The following is a 23537-nucleotide window of genomic DNA, read 5'->3' as shown; positions in this document are numbered from 1 at the left end:
CTGGCCATACACTTTAGGCTTTTTCTTATTCAGGCTGAACAAGAAAAATCACACGATTCCCCCAGTTCTATCTAAAATTAAAACAATTAAAAGCTTTTCTTGAGTTTGGCTTTGAACAATTGAACAGTGAAATGAATCCTTTAGAATTTAATTTAACCTTTAACCCCTTGCATCATATTATCACCTTCAAAGCAAGAAAAAAAACATTTAGACTTGGTCAAATGTCTATATTCTACTGTTATTTATTTTAGGATATGTATCCTTAGGCTCATCAAGGAGACATTTTTTTAGAGTGTTCAAATGCGAGAGAGAGAGAGAGAGAGAGAGAGAGAGAGAGAGAGAGAGAGAGAGAGAGGACAAAAATAATCAAAAGGAATAATGAATGAGGCTTGAACAGCTCTTATGTCATACAAAAGACGAGGTTTGAGAAGACTTGAACACATGTCGACAACCCATGGCTTCCTTACACCTTAGCTTGTGACTGCAAGTGATACAAGGCACTTTGTCACCTAACATTTGTAAGCCCCTCCGTCTTGACTACAGATATGAGATGCTGCTGTTCTGTTAACTCGTTTTGATCTTTGCCAGAAAACCTGACATGACATGATCCCACTAATACAAAAAGGAAAAAAAAAGAAGAAGAAGGAGCTGCAAGGTCTACAGGATGTTACCAGGCTTTGAATGGAGCCGAGATAGAGCCACAATTTTCTCATAGCACCTAAATAATGCAGGAATATAGATAATTTACTTTAGGAAAAATCCCGGGCTCATCACTTTTTCATACTATTATTTCTGGCTACAAAATGCATTTAATTTTTTACGCATTTTTCCTCTAAGGTTTAATAATGTAAAATACAAACAGATGAGGATTCGATCCTGTAGAAGGCGATGCTGGGACGATTGTACTTCTGCGGTTGGATGTGTTGATTCAGTAAAAAGATGCTAAAGCTTTGAACAACTAATTAGACTGCAGCCACTGTTTTTTTTATAGTGCAGAATAGAAACTGAAAGCTAGGTTCTGATTGGTTGGTATGTTGAATCCATCTCCGGCCAAAACAAAAAAGTACCCTTGCAGAGGTGCTACCCCACACTGCAAGGGTTAGGTGCTTGATTTTATCTAGGAGCTGGAGTAGGGCAGATTTACTTACCTGATCCCCACTCCCTCTGGCAGTCAGCTCTCTGCTCTTCCCTCCCTCCGCTCTTGCTGGTAGAATGTCCCTCAAAGTCTCCATGTCTAATGCAGGTCTTTGGAACAGGGGCAGCCTTTAGACCACCAGAGCGAAGAGAAGAAAATGCTGCGGGAACTGGTATAGCAGCCCTGAGGGAGTCAGCAGGAGCGAGGATCAGGTAAGTAAAAATCTTTTATTCCAGTCCCCTAGCACTTGAAGGAGTAGTTTCGGGAGAGTAAAATGTACTCTTCCCAATACTTAGTGTGACACTGCAGCTGTCACATGCCGGCTCTATATATTAAGAGCTGTGCAATCATGAACCGCTGATCAGTCCCTGCAGGAATTCACTGCTCCCCTCTCTCTGTTCCTCCGTTGCTCATTGGAGAGACAGATAGGGGAGAAGGCGGGCACAGCTGGATCTGGCTCTAGAGAGGCAGAGCCAGCGGTTAATCAGGCAACAGGTTGGATCCCAACAATATTTTGGGGATCTTTCCCGGCTGCAGCACGGCTTTGTGCTGCCAGTTTCCCAGCCAATCAGCAAGGAGCCGACTGTTTGGCTCGCTCTATGCTGATTGGCCAGAAAGCCAGCATCCCAGCCAATCAGCATTGGTCCAGCTTTCCAGACAATCAGAAAGCCAGGAGGTGTGCCATTACTCGCCACCCAGCTTCCTGATTGCCCAGGAAGCCGGCTCCATGTTCCCCTACGGAGAACATGGAGCCTCTGACAGGAAGCTCTGGTATCAGGGAAGGTACTCGGTATCGGCACCGATACCAATACTAGTATTGGTATCGTGCATCTCTAATCATAAGGTATTCTCTTGTACTTATAGAACAGATATAACAAAACCTTTCCAAATAATTGTATAATTAACAGGGAGTAAATAAGAGAAGTTAATTGTCAGAGTTTACATACACTTTATATATTGTATACAACACAAGATTATTCTCATTATTCCATCTCCCGGTAATTGTCAGTTGATGGTTTGTCAGTCATTTTTTGAAAGTGTGCTGGAAGTGAGACTTTTGTGAACATTAAATTAGGTAGCGCCATCTTATTATAATTTTTACACTTCATTTGATAAGATAACACCAACACCTGCTGGAGCTGTCACTGCATTAAGATTTAAATATAGACATTTTTCCTCTTGCAATTAATACCTGTTAGTAAGCAGAGATAGATTTTTGTGATTCATTTACCCTGTAAATCCTTATTATTTCTTTATATTTTGTTGTTTTAGTTGTTTTAGGGCTCGTTCATACTTTTATATTAGGTTATTTTTTGTGTGTGGAGCTGAGGAACATAGGAGATACATTTCTTTCTATGCTCCTCAGCTTCATCTACTTATTTCCTATGGTGCTCAACTCCATCTAGAGGCCATATTAAAGTATTACATTACATTTAACGTGAAAAGTATTTCCGATGCTCCTCAGCTCTATGTCGTGGCCATAATGCAGCATTACATCACATTACATTCAACCAGCAAAGAAAATATACTAAGGGGTCTATTCACAAAGCTGCTGAAGGATCTAGCCGTAGCTTCGGCCGATCCTTCGGCTAGCTTCGGCCCCAGGACCCCTTTGGTTCAGTAGAACCGAAGGGGCGCTGTACGGGCTATTCATTATAGCCCGTACAGCTCCCGAACATGGCCAAGCGCCTAACGCATATGCATCGGCTCGGCTGAGCCGCGCTGACAGCCTGCTTCTGACCACTGAAGATCACGGCTGGCTCCGGCCACTTGCAGAGAGATCAGCGTCCCTGGTTACCTGCTAACCAGGGACACTGATCTCCAAACAGCAAACTCTCCCTGGCGCCCCAGGAGTCTCCTGCTCCCGGCCGCCAAGGAGAGAAACACTGCTGTGTCTTTTTTTTTTCTTTATTCTGACACGAGCGATGTTATAACCCAGGGTACTTAAACCACTGTCCCAAATGTCGGGAACAGGCTGCGTCACTATTTCACTGCCTGTGGATCTGCCCCCTGATTCAGAGTTACTGGAGATCAGTGATAGATTTTATAGCCTCAGTAGTGGGTCAACAGATCCCATTAGACCCCCTTCTACTGTTGTTTGGCTATTGGGATCACTCACTTGTGTTGAGCAAGAATCACAGGCAGTGGACAAACATAGCCTCCCTAGCAGCCAAACGATGTATAATGAAAGAGTGGCTTTCCCCACATCCTCCCACCGTACAGGGTTTACGACATTCTCTCCTAGATCTACTCCATCTGGAAAAATTGGATGCGGAGACCCAAAGGGAGGAGGAGAACAGGGTGACTCTCTTTCTTCGTAGATGGATGTCCTTTATCGACAAGGCATTTACTGCTCAGGAGAGGGAGTCATTCTTGTCCCCCTTTCAATACTCAACATACACACTACAGGCCAAGTTAGGGGGTAACTCATGAAGATCACCATGCCAAAGGATGCATCAACTGCGGGGATTAGACCCTTAAATAGTTTGGCATACAAATATCACATTGATACTAAGATACCATTGGTCCTACAATGCATGGCTGGACGACTTTGTATTTATATTGGGGGCCTAAAGAGCTGGGATTACTTAACAAAGGTGGGTAGACAAACGACCTTTAGGTGAACGGTTTACGAAGAGAGTTGAGATATGACACTAATTAAACTGGCAGGACATATGCTAATGTGTTTAGGAAAAAAAAAAAAAAAAGGATGGGTCGAGGTTTTATTGATACTGCAGATGTACCGTCTAAACTGTTAATGCTATGCATATTTGGTGCTGTATGGTACGCCTGTATATGTCATGTAATGTTTTTTCCGTTTCTTCCTGTCCGACAATAAAAAAAAAAAGAATAGGCCGAACAGCAGTGAGTAGTAGTTACACACATGTCAAAATGCCTTGATGATTGGGTGTCAGTCTGGAGGAGTGGGCATTCCTAGGCAGGCTTCATTTGCATGCAGACCACCCTAAACAACGTCCAAATGCGAAACCGAACCATGATTGCGAGAACTGATTGAGAGAAAAGAAAACGGTGGAGCAGTAAGGCTGGGGAGGAAATGCTTTGCATCCTTCAGTCAGGAAATTAGGTGGGCTCTGTCTGACTTGCTGCCGCTTCTAATGCACATTGTGAGATGCTCACAGCAGTCAGTAATTTCAGTCCAGGAGAGGAGCCGGTACAACTGTGCAAGACTGAAAGGTTCAGCTTTAAATCCCGCAAGGAATGCACAATACACAGTACCAGCGGGTGACCGGCCAATTGCGGCTCCTGGCCATCATTTTCTCACTCACAAAGTGTAATAGAATGGAAGTGAAATAATAGGCGATGTAGAAGGAAGAGGCCGCTTCTGTGCAGTCACATTCGGGGCACTGAAAGACTTCAAATGCGGAGTCTTCATTATACCGCTTACAAAGTGACTGTAGATCATCCTGCAAACGTGTGCAATGTAATTAGGCCGCTTCTGTACAGCTACAAATGATGTTACATTATGGCAAATGCCTAATTAGTGATTTTAAGGAGACGAAAACAAGCCGGCCATTTTCCTGTGAATCAGGAGGATATATTATTTTCAAGGTGTCTTTTTTTTTTTAAACGACAGGAAATATGAAATATCAATCATAAGGCTGAAATACAAACACTGCAACTGAAAATCAGAGATGTTGTGTGTCCTCTGCAGTCATCCTGTGTTATTGTTGTTGGTTTTTTTTCTTGGGCTACCAAATGATTTGCCTGTATGCTGTAGAGATCTGAGAGTGAGAATTGCTAAGCAGTTTTTAAGTAGTTTAGCAAAGACGATGGGCAGGGCTGACATCAGTCAGTAAACAAAAATACTGTGTGTTGTCAGTCCACAACAAGCGCATTTCTGGCAGATCAACAGATATAGGCCCTCCTTACCATCTTGTCTTTAATTGTATTGTAACTGTAATGTCTTCCTTATATTGTAAAGCGCTGCACAAACTGTTGGCGCTATATAAATCCTGTTCCATTGCGTTACGCTATGTTGGGCTGAAAAAAAGTAGAACCCTACTTTTTTTTAAGTACAAGGCAACGCAATGAATCCGGTGTGAACTAGCCCCATTCACACGCATTCATTTTTCGGTGCCCTTCCATTAGCATCCGTTGAAAAATGGATCGCAACGCAACGAATCAGAAAGAAATTGGAAGGTACATTTGCAAGTTAACGGACCCTCCCTTAAATTGCAATTTCCTTCCAATTTTGGTGTGAATGCACCCTTCAGGGATGTACTGTCACATGAGGGATGGGGCGACATCAGGAATTGCCCAACACTTTTGACATGAAGCTTACTCAGGGTTTGAATTGCGGAGGAACAGAGCAGCAGGGGAGCATGCAGGAGAGGGGTGTAAGTGGGCCAGGGGTTTGGTTTTAAAGAGATTCTATAATATTGCATTCAATGACCAAAGTAACATGGTCTCTCTTTAAACCATCTGCACATTTAAGGTACATCGGGGTGTGGTGCATATAAAAAAGTCCTGATTGTTGTGTCTTTTGTGTCCAACAAAACGTGTATTATATTGGGATCAATTGGGATGCATGTGAATGTGCCTAGAACACAACACAGAAAAAGGCATGGATGGGAATAGAGCTCTAAAGTACTTTACGTCATGCTGAATTTATACATGCACAATTATATATGGAAAGAGTGTTTAATGTTCAATCTTTCAAATGAGAACTGTACTTTCAGACAAAATTCATCCTCCTTGCCTCTCAAACATACATGCAGAAATAACAGCCGCTCTTTAGCATCCGCGCATATTTTCCCAGATTAATTTAGTGTTAGACATAAAAGGGTTGACCTGTAATTTTTCAAACTGACATCAGTTTAAGACATGCATACCAAAATAATGCATGCACCCAATAATACATTGTAGCATTACCATATTTCTCATTGTCTGCACAATGAATAATTAATATTTTTGGCCTGCTTAACTGCTTATGTCAAGTAAAGCCCTATTAACTGATTATAGAAATGGTTTAACGTGCAGCGTATAAAAAATCTCACTCCTGGCTCCATTTTCTAAAATAAATATGTACTTCTTGACACTTATTTATTGGAGGATAAAATGAAAAAGTCGGCTTTGAAGGAGAGTAAAGTTTATAAGGTGAAAAATAGAAAAAAACAAACAAAACGGAAGTACTCCCTTTCTGCATTCCGATTTCCTCTCTGCCTCCCCTCCACCCCTATCCCCCCTTGCCCTTCACTTCTTTCCTCTTCTCCTTTGCCCTCCATGCCACTCCTCTCTTCTCCTTGCTTGCTCTCCCATCAACTACTGTCCCCTCCTTCTTTGCCCCGACCTCCATTCCTGCCTCCTCCTTCCTTCCCCTTCCCTCCATTCCTGTCCCCTGCTCCCTTTCCCTCCACTCCACTTCTGCCCTCTCCTCCTTTGCCCCCACTCCTCTTCTTACCCCACACCTTCACCCTTCCCATCTTTTCCTCCTCATTTCCCCTCTCATTTCTAGTGTCCTTCCCTCTCATAGCATCCCCTCCTGTTCTTTTGTCTATCCTCCTTTACTGCTCTCCTCACCCCTTCCATTCTATCATCTCCGCCCCATCCCCCTCCTCTCCTGTTCTCCCCTATTTTCCTGGAAGTCCTCTCCCTTCTTTTATTCTTCTCTTTTCATCATTTTTTCCCTCCTCCCCATAAAACCCCTCCTGCCCCCCTACTTTAATTCCCTCTTTTTTTCTTTCTGTTCACTTCCTTTACGATTCTCCACACTCCTCCCCACCTCTCCATGCCTCCCCACACCCCTATCCTCTACCGTCTTGTCCTCCTCTCTTTTCATCCCCACCAATCCTCTCCTCTGTTCCTGCTCCCTTCCTTCCCACCCCTTTGCTTCCCTCCTCTTCTGACATGTTCTCATCTAGCTTCCTTGCCTGTAACTCTCCATTCCTCCCCTCCCCAGTCTTCTTCTCTCTTCTGTTCACTTCTTCCTCTTGTATATTACCATCTTATCCCCCCCCCCAAAAAAACAACAACTTCCCTCTCACTCACTCTCTGCCTAAATGCAAGAAAATCCTCCTATGTGTTCACCTCTCAAACTTGTTTTACTTTGTTACTTGAGGCTTGACCTACATGACCATGTCCTATTATCTGCCATCTCCTTGTCCAATCAGAGAGGGTCAGTGGCCAAAAAGGGCTCTCTCACTGGGCACTCGAGACAGGAAACCAGTTTCAGAGCTTTCAGAGTCACCTTGTGGTGCCTACAGTTAGGTGAGACTTTAACTTTTAAAGGTTTTAAAATGGCTTACCTTAAAATACCTTAAAGTGTACTTTATGGTAAATGTTACATTAACTCAAAATATGTGCTCATAGAAAATACATAACAGCTACATTTTAAACTAATTCCTATGGTCTGAAAAATGCCACGTCAACTCAGTCAGCAGATGGTAAAAAACACATAGAAAACAAGATAAAACATTTCCTATTCAACACTGCTTTCATAAAATATGTTCTTACAATACAGACTCCTTAAAGCCTAGAGAACATTAACCTCACACAGCTTTTTTCCCTTTCATCTAACTAATAGCAATGTACTGGATTTATATATTTCCTATTTTTGCTGTTAGTGGAAGACTTTGCTGGGCACTATTTGTACCTGCAATCACAGAGAAGACAGGAGAGCCTGGGGACAACAGGGAAGGGGCATTGTTGATCAGATGCAAAAACAGCTTGGTGACATGCCTAGTACAGGAGAACCAGGGTGAACAATACCCTTTGAGGACACTATCTGCATGGCATGGCATGATCTCAGTAGCTTTGCTCCTGTTTCGTCTCATAATTCAGGGGCGTTATTGATTGGGGGAGTGGGGGACACGCTCTGCAAAAGCTAGGTGGCCACCAAAAACATGCCTTGCAAAAGAGGACCAGGGGGACCACTGTTCTCCTAGATCATTATCTACGTGGAATGGTGGAATGTGTATGATCTCAGAGGACCTGCTCCTGTTTCCTCTCAATTCAGGAAAAGGTTGTTGTTGATAAGGGGAGGACATAACTCACTGCCACAGGCGGTGATTTCAGCAAATAATGTGGAATTGTTCAAGAAACTTTTGGACGATTTCTTAAGGGACCGTAATATACAGGGGTACAGGTACTCCTAGAATGAGATCCTAATAGGTTGGACTTGATGGACTAATGTCTTTATTCAACCTCAAATACTATGTAACTACATATGCGTATGATCTAAATGGGCTTCCGCCTGTTTCTTCTCACAATTCAAAAACACATGGTTAGGTCAAGTGACCCAATCTGGCCTTTGTTTGTGCATAACTATGTGGTGGGGACGGTAGACAGTAAGCTCCTTTAGGGGAAAAGAACAGTCAGTTCTCAATATTCTTTGAAGTGGAGTTTAAAAAGTTCCAGCGCTCTATAAACAAGTAAATGAAATATGCAAATCAGGGGATTTAATGATTTCATCAGCTCCTCATTTGAAAACAATGCCTTGCGTTTTAATTATTCCGGAGTTATTCTTTAACATCGCTAGGGCAAAATGGATAAACATATTAGGGAAATGCATGCACAAGCTTCGGATGGTGCTTGCATAAATCCTCTCATTAAAGCTGGTAACCAGCGGAGACTGACCGGATCGAGAATTTAGAGTGTCACAGCTGAATGCGAAACACGTTGTGTGGATTGAATAGAACTGCGGAATTATTAGGATAACAATGAATATATTTATAATTATGTATAAACATGTATATGCATTCATCTAACTAACAAGGCAACAAAGCAATTCTATATTTAAAAAATATTATGGACGCGCTAATTAAGCAGCAAATGATCAGGTCGCTGTTGAGTTGGTAAAGTGCATATAAAGGCAAACTTTATTTTTTTTATAGTTTTGGATGGAGTGGGGAGGGGGTAGACCCCTTGCAAGGTTGTAACTGCTTGTACAAAGTCCAATGAGAGCGCCAAACATATGTCCAAGAGCCTTTAACATTGATATTTGTTTTGAAAGAGACAACATAGAACATCCAATGCATTCCAGGGGCTCAAATATTTCCGCCTTTCTCTGGGTTTAAAGGAGAACTATGAGGTGAGTGAAAATCACAAAGCCTCATAGTTTGAGCCAACGTGTTTCAATGAAACTGTCACACGTCGGCTCTATAGATCAGGAAGTGAGTGAACACATACCATCGCTTGCTCACTTCTCGATCATCTCCCTGCAGAGAGCGGTGACTGTCAGTCATCACTCCCTGCAGGGATTCCCCCCCTCCCCGCCCCGATCCTCCAGCACTGACTGGAGGAATGGACGGTCGAGGGGGCGGGCATAGCTGGCTCTGCCTCTAGATAGGCAGAGTTCGCTGTCATTCAGGCAGCTGGGTGGATCTCAACAGCATTGTCGGGATCCATCACGGCTGCGGCGGTCTCAGTATACCGCGAGCTGTAGCTCGCGATATACTGAGCTTTGGGTCACGGGAGGACGCTAGTATATGTCCTCCTGTGACCCGTAAAAATGAACTGTGGGGTAAGTGTTTTTCCCCATAGTTCTCCTTAGGGTAACGGGAGGACACAAACTAGCGTCCTCCCATTACCCTAAGCTCAGTATACCGCGAGCTACATACTGAGACGCCGCAGCCGGAGCGGATCACGACTTAGCTGACGGGATCCGCCCAGCTGCGTGAGTGTCACGGCAGAGAGCCGTGACAGGATCAAGAGGTGAGCGAACCGGGTATGTGTTCGCTCACCTCCCGATCTACTGAGCCGACCTGTGACAGTCTCATTGTCACAGGTCGGCTAGAACTATGAGGTGAGTGAAAAGCACTCACCTCATAGTTCTCTTAAGTATGATGAAAAGGACTGAAAATTGGCACAATCACCAGGGTTTAATTGTTTTCTGCATGAGGCATTATATATGACAAAGATCAGTGGATCAATAAATCAGCAATGACAGGTTATGAAATCTGAAGCACATCACTAACCAATATCCTCAGTTGCATGGCTAAGCCCTGAAAACTGCTCTCCCCCTGGCCAATAAGAATGTCCTTACTTGCCCATGATGCACTCTCATTGGACAGGGCGATGACAGTTGAGTTAGCAAAAAAATCAGGGAAGTCAAGTAACAAAATTAACCTAAATCAGAGAGGGACTCAGGAGAGGCTTTTCTGGCTAACAAAGGTATTGTCAGGCACCTTATGGTGTTTGCTCTTAAACAGGAATTTACAGAGGAGCACAGGTCCACCTTGTTGTGTATCTGTGCCCAGACTATGGACAATTAATTACTTACATTTTCTTAACAAGGGACGGAAGGGCGGATCGCCTAGGTGAGGGAAGCTCAAGATTGGAAGTGTTGCTAGAGATGGGCGGTTTGCTATTGTTACCACCAATTAGCACATATATACAATTCTGCGCATGTGCTTGGTGGATTTGTCGCACATGTGACGTTCTGCCAGATGATTGGCATATGCCACACATAAATAAGGCACAGAGAAACGCCTGCAGCGTTTGGCGAGAAATCCTTGTGCGCTTCGGACAATTAATTACATCTATATCAGGTTAGTGGGTTATTATCGTTCCACCTAATCAAGAAATGCTTAACATACAATCTCTTACAAACCTTTGATAGTGATGGCAATATTACAATATTGATAGTGTCACACAATGAAACTATTTGGGGCAATTAGCTGGTTTCCTAGGAATTCCAGCCTTCTGTCCCTCTAAGGTGAGCTCTAGCTCAATTTAATTTGAAGATAAAAGGGTCAATGTATCATATAAAGATTATTATATTGATACAAGTGTATTGTTTTCAGAATTTGGAGGGGTGCTTCTACTGGTTTCTACCTTTTCCCTCTGCCTGAGGCTTCCTTGTTTGGTTGACAGCATTTCCTATTAGGTTTTACTAGAGGATTGTTTGTTTAAATGCTTGGAGTGCAATACAGTACTTACAAGTAAGTGGTTAGGGGTAAAAACATGTTACCTGAGTCCCCATATGTGCATATGCTGCATCATTAATTTGGCATTTTTTGTGAACCGTAGATTACTTTACTCACCTTCTTGATGAAACGATGATGCGAAACGCATTGTGGGTGGAACAATTTATGAACATTGGTGGAATCACCTTACAACATTTAGCGTCCAACACCATATGGGTTCTGTATACGTAGATGCAATTGTTTAGTCTTATTGTTTAAGACTTTGATAAACCACTGCTAAACAATCATGATCTGTTTTTATGGGTGTGTTTATGGGTATTTTAATGTTCTCTATGTTAATAAAAACATTTTTTAAATCTTTTTAAACTGGTTTGATTTTATAGTGGTTTTTCTTCTCATCTCAGAAAGACCTATATAATTTTGTTTTGCATTTACATTTTCCTAACAAGCAGTAAGCGAGCTTTGAAACAAGCCATCATTGACCCCTTTAGCTGTTTGTTATTTCCAGTAATTCATTCTCAATAATCCTCTAAACAAAGACTGTAAAGTCACTTCAAAGGTCCCCACACACCTTGCTATAATCGTACTTGCAAGACAAAAGTCTTGTGATGGTTGTAAGGTGTGTACCCAGCCTTAGCCATTGTGTAACACCTGCTATGTGTTTATATTAGAGGGCTGGCAGGCTGCCAAGATTCTGTTCTAATAGAAATCAGCAGAGAAAAAAATAATATTTAATTGCCTCTGTTGTGAATTTTAAAGATAAATTATTCCACAATTCCTTTAGCTACAGATGACGAATGGCGGCTTGTTTTAAAGTGATTTTACTGTTTGTTCAGAATATATAAATGCTTTAGTGTGCATAGTCTGGAAGCAGGTTCACTATAGGGCTCATTCCCAGCACAATTGACAGCAAAAGGCATAAGCGTTCAAATGCATTTTACTGTGTGTTGAACGGTGTTATTAACATGCAGAATAGGGGCGAACGGCAGTGAGTGAGCTGCCGAAGCTTCGGCCCAGCCGATCCAGATGTTGGATCAGCTGAGTCAAAATCCTTCTGCAGCCAAAGGCAGCCGGTGTACGGCTGAAATCAGCTGTACAAGGCTGAAGTGAATAGCTGAACAGCGTTCGGCTCACTTCACTTCGGCTGTGTTATTCACTCAGCTACCTTCAGCAGCTGTGTGAATAACCCCTTAGATCGAATCGTAATACTAAAGCTGATGCTCCAAGACCCGAATGGAATCTGAATTTCCATTAGGGTTTGGAAACCTCAGCTTTAATATTATGCATGTATATGGCTCCCAGACCTGTATTGCTTTCTGGAGCTTCCAAATGGTATTCTGAAATTCTGAATCTTTGGGGGTTACAGAAGGGTGAAATGCAGAAACGACATCCGATTTTTCTCCAAAAACAAACTGCAGACACAGCAGCAGCTCTAATGACTTCTTTATGGCTGAGTTTCCTCCATTGTGCCTGGAGTTCTCTTTTAGTACCTCTGTTCTCCTCACGTCCTGGAAGCCTGCACCAGTCTTACAGCTATCATAAATATCTGGAATACTGCATTACGAGCAAGTTGCATTTTATTTTCTATAGTCCTTGCATGTCAGAAAGCTATACAGTTTCTGCTGGAGAGTGCTGACTCATTTACAATGTTCCATCTGCAAATATCTGACAAGTTAGACTAATTACTGAAAGGCCATAATAAAAAAGGAAAAGAAAAAAAATCTAATTAGCGTTTTTCTAAGATTAGCAGTGGCTCCGGGCAATAACACTGCCCAAGATTTGAAATACATTTTTTTCAGTTCATTTCCGGAACAAACAAACAATCACTATCTATTGCAGACACACAGAGAAATAGTTTTATGGATTGAATAATATAATTTAGGATTTTTTTTGTTCATTCCATTCCAAGAAAATAATTAAAGAAGAAAAAAAAACAAAAACAATTTCATATCTCTGTCTGTTTAATGTGACCCTGTTAGCTAAAAAAATGAATAAAGTTCCCTTAAAGAGAAGAGGTAGTATAGTCACTACCTCTGGGGGTGGTTCCATCCCCCAGTGCTCAATCTATGGCTCTTTTGGTACTTACTTTGTGGCCCTTGGGGCCCCAGCAGACAGTTGTCTGTGTTTTCCTTAGCTTGCAGCTTACTTAAACTAGTGAAGTAAAATATATTTTAGATTGGCTTCTTTAAGTTGACCTGGTTTATTTCATTTACACTATCTTACTTTTTCCTGTTTAGTCCATTCCATTTTATGTTATGTTCTCCTCATATCTTTTATAATGGTTCTTGCTGTGAGAAATATAAATGTGTCATTTTTTAAGGGGGCTTTAGGGAGCACAATTGTGGAAGCATTGATTAATAAAGGGGCTGTAAGAAAAGTGATCTCTAACGGTCTCATGATGTCTCCAGTCTATGACTGTCTTCTGAAGCATGTCCTCAGTGTCCTACAACTCCTACAACATGTGTACATTCTCTGATCATCTCCTGCAGCATGTTGATTGTCTCTAATCATCACTTGCATGTTTACAGACTCTTGACATTTTCTATGTCTACAGTCTGTGATCATCTCTTGTAGCATGTCTACATTCTCTGACCATCTCCTATGTCTATAGTCTCTGATTATATCCTATGTCCAAAGTCTCTGATCATCTCCTGTAGCATGTCTACTGTCCCTGACCATCTCCTGTATCATGTCTACAGCCTCGGACCATCTCCAGCAGCATGTCTACAGTTTTTAACCATCTATTGTAGCATGTCTACAGTCTCTGACCATCTCCTACGTCTACAGTATTTCACCATCTCCTCTAGCACATATGTAGCCCCTGACAGTCTTCAGCAGCATGCCTACAGTCTTTGACCATCTATTGTAGCATGTCTACATTCTCTGACCATCTCCTATGTCTATAGTCTCTGATTATCTCCTATGTCCACAGTCTCTGATCATCTCCTGTAACATGTCTACAGTCCCTGACCATCTCCTGTATCATGTCTACAATCTCTGACCATCTCCAGCAGCATGTCTACAGTCTCTGACCATCTCCAGCAGCATGTCTACAGTCTCTAGCCATCTATTGTAGCATGTCTACAGTTTCTGATCATCTATTGTAGCATGTCTACAGTTTCTGATCATCAATTGTAGCATGGCTACAGTCTCTGATCATCTATTGTAGCATATGTACAGTCTCTGACCATCTCCAGCAGCATGTCTACAGTCTCTAACCATCTATTGTAGCATGCTACAGTTTCTGATCATCTATTTTAGCATGTCTACAGTCTCTGATGATCTATTGTAGCATGTCTACAGTCCCTGTCAATCTCCTGTAGCATGCCTACGGTTTCTGACCATCTCCTGCAGCATGTCTACAGTCTCTGTGAATCTATTGTAGCATGTCTACAGTCCTTGACCATCTCCTGCAGCATGTCTACAGTCTCTGTGAATCTATTGTAGCATGTCTACAGTCACTGACCATCTAATGTAGCATGTCTACAGGTTCTGACCATCTCCGGTATCATGTCTACAGTCCCTGATCATCTCCTGTAGCATGTCTACAGTTCCTGAGACAATAATGGCACTGAAAGCACTCTGCACACTTTTCATGCATTTCATGAAGACGCACTAAATGGGGTGATTTTGGTCATGTTCACGCATGTGGCAAGTGTGAATGAGGCCTAAAGCTTCCTGTGTCACTTGTCTACCCATTTAATAGCTGAACAAGGTAACAGCAGTGTCTCCTGGTTGACTGTGCATTGCAGTAAAGGTATTTGAATTAGAAGATTGGCTGAACTTAACTGTATATACTTTGGCTAAAAAACTGTTCTTGTGTATTGAACCCGTAAGTGCTTCCTCTCTGCTGGTCAGTAGTGCTTTTCCTAATTTAAACCCCAGAAAGCCAATTAAATTTGATGCTGACATTTATCATCATTTAGAGATGCTAATCAACTTAAAGCTTACAGATGCTTAGAGTTGCTTAGCTTTGTTCGGTGCAGCTCAGCTGGGTCTACGAAAGCTGACGTTCTTAATGAGTTTTTAAGGCAAGGCTGCGCTTGCACGGCTGAATTTCTGCATAGCCATTGTAGGCTATGTACTGTACATTCATATAAGTCCCTGACCTTAAGGAGTGTACAATCCAAGGTCCCTATTTCACATACACACCTTATAGGGCTGATTTAGACAGGAGCCAATTAACCTACCAGCATGTCTTTGAAGTGTGGGAGGAAACCAGAGTATCTGCAGGAAACCCACACAAGCACAGGAAAACATGCAAACTACATGCATATATACTCATTGTTGTTGTACCTGTACAACATAAGAACTGGATATTTCAAAATCCACACCACCAGACTCATCTTGAGTGGCTGCAAGGTCTAATTTTGTTAATGTGATACTGAGGTTAACCAGTTGACTGAGGTACTATGAATGGGTGTCACAAAATCAGTAAACTAGGGGAGTAGGAGGTATTCATTTGGCCCCATGCACTTGAGTGGTAAAACTTGCATTATAAAGCTTTGGTTTCTGAGATTACACAGTGACACATCAAGAAAAGCCAAACAGCTCGCCTAGCATCGGTAGCCCTGGAGCTGCCTCATACATTTCAGCTGCATAATAATTTGGAAAGTGTTTCTAGCGGGATACATTTCTGTATTGTGTTTAAAAAAGGAGAGGAGAAAAAAAAATCATAAGTAAATGTAGAATATACCGTATATGAAGGAACATTTCTTTCTGGGAATAAATTAGGGTTTGTACAGAAATGCAACTGCAGCATGGTTTGAAGTGCATTCAGCTTATATTTGAAATCAGTTTGAGATTATTCTGACCTCCTTCTGAGTTGCTTTTTGATTTCCCGGTAACCTGCCTCTGACCAGCATTCTAAGCTGATTTTTACATTTACATGGGCCAGGGATGAAAAAGCAAAGTAATTATTAAATATATGTGTGCAGTAATTCTTACCTTATTCCTAACTCCATTCGGCTTCCTCCATCCGTGGAATGGCTCCCTTTAAGGGACTCCTGCCGTTTGTGTGGGTCTGGACCACTGCAAGGGTTTTTGTGTGTCTGGAGTTGTGCTTTTACAAATACAGCCCTATATGTTATGTTTTATTTACATCAAACTGGAGTTCCACCAAGACTAAGTGCGTTTTTCCTTTTTTCCCCCCTCCCCCTGACCTTAGCTAACCCACCCCCCCCCTCCACAGGTAAGATACATACTTACCTGGGCATGATGGCAGCGACCTCCAGTGTTTTTTTTCAATCCTGCACTGCAAATCCTACTCTCCTTGCTGTGCCTGCAATTTACAGCCCCATAGACTTCTGTGGGAATATCTCGGATTGTCCCTGGCTTCAGGATAGAAGTCTATGGGGCACTAACCTGCAGGCACAGTCAGGACAGTGAAGACTTGCTGTGCTGGCTGTAAACAAACACGGGAGACGGCGGCCATTAAATTGGGGTAAGGATCCATTTGTGAAATGGGAGGTTGGATTAGGTTAGGGCAGGGGGAAAAAAGGATAAGTGCACTTTTAGACTACCTTGCATCTATATTTCTGGTGGGCTACCTAGGCAAGGGTAATGTCACTTGGCTTTTCTGTGGGGTCAATGTAAACCTGAGGATCCCAGATCCAACAAGAATACACTCCTGCACAGTTCTGGAGCATCTTCTGAAATTTGGGGGTCCTCAGTTTTCCCAGAATCCTGCAAAGCCTAGCAATGTCATGGTGGTCTATACAAGTGTGCCTATAACACGGATGGAGTGTTTTTTATTTAATCTCCTAATTTGTTTTTAAATGTTTTTCATTTGCGTTTTTTCCAGAAGAAAGGTAGAGGATTAGTTATTATGCAGAACTTTATAACAAGAGGCATGCTAATCACGGAAACACAGTTACTGCTAACGGAAGCATTTACAAATGTATAAATAACAAAAATATGCAACATCAAGCAAGCAAATATAGGAAAGTCTCATGCAAGAATTCTTTCCAGGAAAGGTTCTAGTAATAGCATGGAATGTGTACTTTATATCCTAACTCCAGCCCTTTTTTTGTGGGGGAAAACAAACATTTCTGTTGGGTTTTTATTTCGGTCTGTGTTCCCCATTATGGATATTTTCCCTCTCTTTCCGTCCCTGTGACCATTCTTACTAACATAATGGTCCCGGAACCTGGGACACTGTTGCCCTACTAACAGTCTGTGTTTGCCCACTTTCCAAGTGGATGTGCTAAAATCAGGCTAACTTTATGAGTTAGTACCATCCAGACCTCCCCTCTAAATGTTCAAGGACTATTCATCACCCCCATCCAAACCCACCTCTAAATTTGCAGGGAATGAATGCCTTTTTGAGTTACTGTGCATGTGCAGTAGTGATGAGTTGAACATGCCTGGATTTGATTTGCTTGGACATTTGCAGAACCAAGCCAGATATCTGGGTTCAGCAAACATCCAATCAAATGGTACCCAGGTCCGACTGCAACTCGCAGAACATCATTAGTTGCTGGGACACTAGTGGCTGTGACATTTCACGTCACTGGTTTCTAGGATGTAGATAGGCACGCCATAACAACCAATGATGCTCCAAACAGCATCACTGGTTGCTAAAACACTGGGGGCTCTACAGTATTATAGGTTGCTATGGTGCAGCTTTCTGCAACCTAGCAGCCACTGACACTGTTCAGTTCAGCCGTCAGTCAACTAATGACACTGTCATTGGTTGCTAAGACACAGTGGGAGGTTTGACGGGGAAAGTAGCCAAATGGATTTGGGTTAAACTCATGGTCGACCCAAAACTCATCCCTAATGGGCATTAACTCAAATAAGGTTGATGCTGTGATCCCAGGACATGACACAGCACTAGCGGGACAGTGGGCTGAGATGCAGGACCATCCTGGCCATTTGGGCACAGTTGGCATCTATGTCCGGCACCTATACTAGAAATGGAGTGTATGGTTGTCACCAGGACAGCAGTAAAAGCATTGCCAGAGAGTCTAACCCTTCACTTTACTAAACATGTGTTTTTGTCCCAGTTGCTGAGATTTTACATTACTTTCCCCACGAGGCACACAGATGACAATAAAAACCCTGTTCTATCCAATCAAAAATAAAATGTTTTGGCTGGAGTTGGGATTTTTCTGTTACTTTCTAATGATCTAATACAAACATTCAGTTTCATAAGCTTACCTGTGTTGTCCGTCCTTGGAGTAGTAGACGGTGTAGGCTTGTATATTCCCTCTGGTGTCCACGGGGGGTCGCCAGCTGAGACGTACAAATCGACTAGAGACCAAGACAGGGGCCACATCGCGGGGAGCAGAGGGGAGGACACTGGAGCTGGGTACAGCTGCGGGGGAACGGGTGGATTCAGTCAGAGAAGTGGGCAATACAGAGGTCAGAAGCTTAGAAGGGTAAAATGTTGGGAAAAAAGCTAAGTAATTTGAAAACACAAAGGGCCAGGCAAAAATGGAGCAGGAATAAATATATAGATTAAAGTTATCCATGACAATAAGAGCGTCATATTTGTCAATGAAATCAAAAACATTTTCAGAGAAGATCAATAACATTGTATTTTTGCAAGATTTTACTACCTGTGATATATCTGTCCTGCAACTGTTTCTCAATTGGATTAAAATACTTTTCTTTCCTTTTTTTCATAACCCAAAAAGCTATGGTACATGCATCACCATTCAATAACAAGCAACCCCAGATCTCATTCAGCACATGCACAAGATATGGCGAGTTTTCACTGGGGTAATGTGGCCCCTTCCCAGGGGAGACTTGTGATGCCAGGACTAAGGACTTCCCTGTCTCAGGGAAACCAGGAAGTAGTGCCTGCCCCAGGCACAAGCTTTCCCAAATCATGTAGGGCATATGCACCAAATCGTATATGTTCTTTACGCCATATGTGATTTGGAGTGGCCCTTTAGTGGATAACAAGCTGCCTCAGCTCATGCACCATAAAGAATCTGGCGCAGCTTGTTATCCTTCAATAATGAGCTACTCCAGATCTCATATGGCGCATGTGCAAAATCTGGAACATCATCAGTGGGCTGACACAAAAAAAGGAAGAAGTGTTATTTCTAAAAATGGCACAGGATGTAGAGCCCATACAGGAAGGACCTGTGGGAAATGTGGAAGTGAATAAAGAAAGATGCAGGATCCTATTTGTAAGTTGGTTTGCCTAAATACACTGAGTGGCCAGATGATTATGACCACCTGACGTTTGTAGGCAAATTAGCTATAATTTGGCGCTGAAGTTGCTAGAGGGCCAGACCATTATAAATAGGGAAGCAGGTTGTTTACCACGACAGTAGAAGTGATTTGTTTCTGAAGATACGGGGAAACAACGCGATTTAACAGCCTTTGAACGTGGGATGATTGTTGGCGCTCAGAGCCATGGAGCGAGTATCAGCAAAACAGCAGAATTTATTAAATGTTCAAGAGCAGCTGTTGTTAAAGTGTTTAAAGACTGGACTGTCAGCCGAAAATCTGGGTCTGAACGTGCCAATTGTGGCCGTCAGCAACTGGTCAATGTTAGGGCAGAAAGTTTTCTTTAGCTCTTGGCGCTAATGGCTGCCAGCTGAACAATCCACTTGCTGTTGCACACTCAAAGTTTTCAACAGTTTATCACAGTTTTTTACACAGACTTGAGGGGCTGCTCATCCAAGGCTCTGGGGCTTCAGAACGGAGAGTGGCAAGACTGGTACAAGACAACAGAAGGGCAACAGTGCAGTGTCAGATTCCTCGCATCACCTTTCAACATCTTGTGGAGTCACGAGGCGGCCCAACGAAGTCATCTCGTGGAGTCATCTCGTGGCCCAACGAAGTACCGATGGGGTGGTCATAATAATCTGGCCACTCAGTGTATATTTAGTTAGCATGAGCAGTTTTTTAGGGGCTTTAAGTATATATAAAGAATGGCTTCTATGCTGCTGTAATAACATCAGCTGACCTGGGACCATTTTTGTGTTGTTAGTGCAATTATTCAACCATGCCAAGAAAACAGGCCCCACAACTCCAGAGGTCTGTCTTCTGGGGCTCATAGATTCATTTGTTTCCTCGGCCAGACAAAAAACACTTCCACTTAATACTTTTAAGCTACAAAAGTTGTCTCTTAAACTTAAAAGAACCTGCTCCGTTCCAAACCAACCAACTAGTAGGACTCATTAATGAGCTTCTGCCTCAACTTAAAATTATCGACCACGACAGTAGAGCCTGCCTCCTTCCAAAATTATAACAACATTATACTGGACCCTCAGCCTGTAGTTCACCAAACAAAGTAGGCCTTTAGCATGTAACTGGCATAAACATATGTTTAACTAGGTGTTATCATTTCTAGTATGATTGTGAGGGTTTCTTCTAGGGGAGCATCCCTCCATTGGGGGTAACTCCATGTTATAAGTTCCTATGAGGATTCCTAATGATAGTTGGCATCAGAGAGCAGTCATACTTATATGAATGTATGAATGAGTGTTTGTTGCAATGTACTTCCTCTCTGTAGATATGTTTACTTACATTTACTATGTGTGTATGCCTAATTAAAATGCAATAAACACCTTTTATTATTTAAAAAAAATGCCAATAAAAGTGAAACCCTGCCAACAGACCAATATTTATAAGCAGCTTTGTTTCAGTCTATGAATATGAATGAGTAAAGAGGATTCCATGCTCTCTTCTGTAGCAAGTCATGTGACCAATGCCTTGACTGAATATGCTTTGGAGACCTGGGACAAATCAGTGCCTGAACAGTGACCACCACCTTTGGCAGGGAGAACATGTGACCAATAAGGCGACATTGTGGGAAACTGAAAAATGACATTGTTAGGTAGAAAGAAAATTAACAGTCATGACAAAAAATTTCTTTCAGGCAAATATTTAAAAAATTAGCTCAAAATGTGCATTTTCGAAAAGCACCCTGTGATTAATCCTAAATTAAAGCTGGACTTTAGGATAAGCAAATATTGTCTAATAACAAAAGTAATGTGTCATGTGTAATCTTCCTTGAATCTTGGTGAGCTTTGTGTATTTCTTCCAGATCTGTTCAGTGATCCAGTGTGAAACTTGGAGCTTCCTGTAATAAAGACCGCTCACTTCTGCTCTCTATCCTTGTGCAGGATGTCTGGTCTTGTCTCTGCCCCCTCCTATAATAAAGACCACTCACTGCTGCTCTCTCTCCTTGTGCAGGATGCCTGGTCTTGTCTCAGCCACCTCCTATAATAAAGACCACTCACTGCTGCTTAGACATGTGCGATTCGTTTCATTACAAATCGAAATTCGTACGAATTTTCCTGAAATTCCGAATTTCGGAGCATCCGAAATCCGAATGGCAGTTTCCGAATTATATCCGAAATACGAAATTCCGTTAACGAATTTCGGATCCGAATTTCTTTGAAACAGGAACTAATATTACCCCTGTAAATGAGGTTGAACAACATGACAAGATTTTTTTTTTAATCCGAAATACGGATCAGCTGCCGCTGAGGGTTGCATTACAATACAGTTACACACACAGGCAGGAAATACGAAATTCCGTTGACGGATTTTCGCTCCGTTACGAACATTCGTTATATTAAAGTTAAAAAGCAAAGTACATTTATATTGGAGTTGAAGGTATTTTTGTTTAAAATCCAAAATACGAAATTCAGATACGGAATCCGTTAACGGAATTCGTATTTTGTTTTGGTTGACCAATCAGAGGTTCTCTTCTGCTGCTGAGAATTGCATTACAAATACAGGCAGGAAATACGAAATTCCGTTGACGTATTTTCGTTCCGTTACGAACATTCGTTTTATATTGAAGTTAAAAAGCAAAGCACATTTATATTGGAGTTGATGTAGTTTTTTTAAAAATCCGAAATCCGAAATTCAGATACGGAATCCGTTAACGGAATTCGTATTTCGGACAAAAAAACAACTACCACTCCAATATTAACAAAGGTATTTTGCTTTTTAGCTTCATCATAACGGATGTTCCGAAAATATAACCGCCACTAACGAAAATTCGTATTTCGTACGAATCCGAATTGAGTTCAGTTACGAATTACGAAATACGAAATAACGGATATTCCGAAAACGAAACGAAACAGAACAAATTTTTTGACGGTGCACAAGTCTACTGCTGCTCTCTCTCCTTGTGCAGGATGCCTGGTCTTGTCTCAGCCCCCTCCTATAATAAAGACCAAACACTACTGGTCTTGTCTCCACCCCCTCCTGTAATAAAGACCGGTCACTGCTATCTCTGTCTCTTTGTGCAGGGTGATTGGTCTTGTCTCCACCCTCTCCTCTAGTTTTCTGCAGGCAGCTTGTTTATATCCTTTGTGGCTGATGAGAAATATATTCACATAAAAGTCCTTGCAGTAAATCAGTGATGAAAGTGATATGGCAGCTCTCATTGCTGACTTGTACATAGAGGTGCACATTCCAAGGCTGTCATACTGACCCCAGCTTCACTGCCTAGTGGATCGCTGCCCTGTAACAAGCATGCAGGCAACCTTGGCTTCACCGGCCGTATGCTTGTTCTAGATATGTCACAAAATAGTAAAGCCAGGATCAAAATAGCAGCCCCACAGCAATGCCTCTTCAAAGGTTTCCTGTAAGTACATTGCTTTTTGTGACGGTTCTCCTTAAAATGTATTCGAACCCTGATGCGTTCCAAAAACATTTGCATATTTATGCATGAATGTTATTAAGACCTCTTTTGCATAACCCGACTTGTAATTTATGTTTAGTAGCTGTTATTATTGCAGAGTTAGTATCTAGCTATAAAAAAAGTTGCTCGCCCTGCAACTATTCTTAGAATCGTTCTGTTCATTACCGTGGCGGATTCCACATTCCCAGATCCAGAATAAGCCAGGAATGGCCCTGCCAGGCCGCCGGCAGCTCCGCTCCGGTGCTGCCACTTAGCACCTGTCCCACTCTGCACAGCTAGTACTTATCATTTAACAATCAAATGAGGCCATATCATCACTGATAACGATTCCCCTTTAAAGACAATTACAGCAATAAACACTGGCTAATAACAGCTATTAGACTTTATTTTTAGCTTTTTTTTTTATACCAACTTTGAGAGCATGACATGACTTTAAGGGACCTGGTGATGAGAACACCATGGAGGCTGCCATTGTTAAGCTCTTTCACAAAATGCTGGTCGTTTGGTTTTGCTTGGCTGCAATACTTTCTGTGTATGCAGATCAAGAAAGTCGGAGAAAAGTCTGAAGTCCTTATTTGCATGATTGTTTCTGGTCAGTGATTAAGAACCTGGTTACACTATTGCATTGTAGTAGCATACTCGGTAACGTGTGCAGTACAGCAACTTGCAGCAATTCACATTTCATACATTACTGCATTGCTGTGCCATTAATTTTGTATAGACCCCCAAGACTCTAAGATAGTGTTTCTTAACCTTTTTATGAGTCAAGGCACACTTTTAAACTATGCAAAATCCCGAGGCATCCCAGTGGGTTCATAGTGCACACTCACAGTACCCTATTCTACCCCCCCCCCCCCCCCTCGGGGGGGTGGGGGTTGGTGTAGGGGTAGAG

At 42.2% G+C, this 23537-nt stretch overlaps 1 protein-coding gene across 1 annotated transcript in view; it reads right to left on the bottom strand.

Moving 5' to 3' along the window:
• The window catches only part of DCC (DCC netrin 1 receptor), a 410882-nt gene that overhangs the window by 181731 nt on the left and 205614 nt on the right, over nt 1-23537 (bottom strand). Inside the window, exon 8 of the mRNA XM_018562973.1 lies at nt 18184-18340. Coding sequence (XP_018418475.1) covers nt 18184-18340 — 157 coding nt within the window. The remainder of the gene's footprint in view (nt 1-18183; nt 18341-23537) is intronic.

The sequence above is a fragment of the Nanorana parkeri genome, unplaced genomic scaffold, assembly GCF_000935625.1.
Source record: "Nanorana parkeri isolate BGI_ZX_2015 unplaced genomic scaffold, ASM93562v1 scaffold619, whole genome shotgun sequence".
Lineage (NCBI taxonomy): Eukaryota > Metazoa > Chordata > Amphibia > Anura > Dicroglossidae > Nanorana > Nanorana parkeri.
This window is presented reverse-complemented; position numbering and strand designations above follow the sequence as displayed.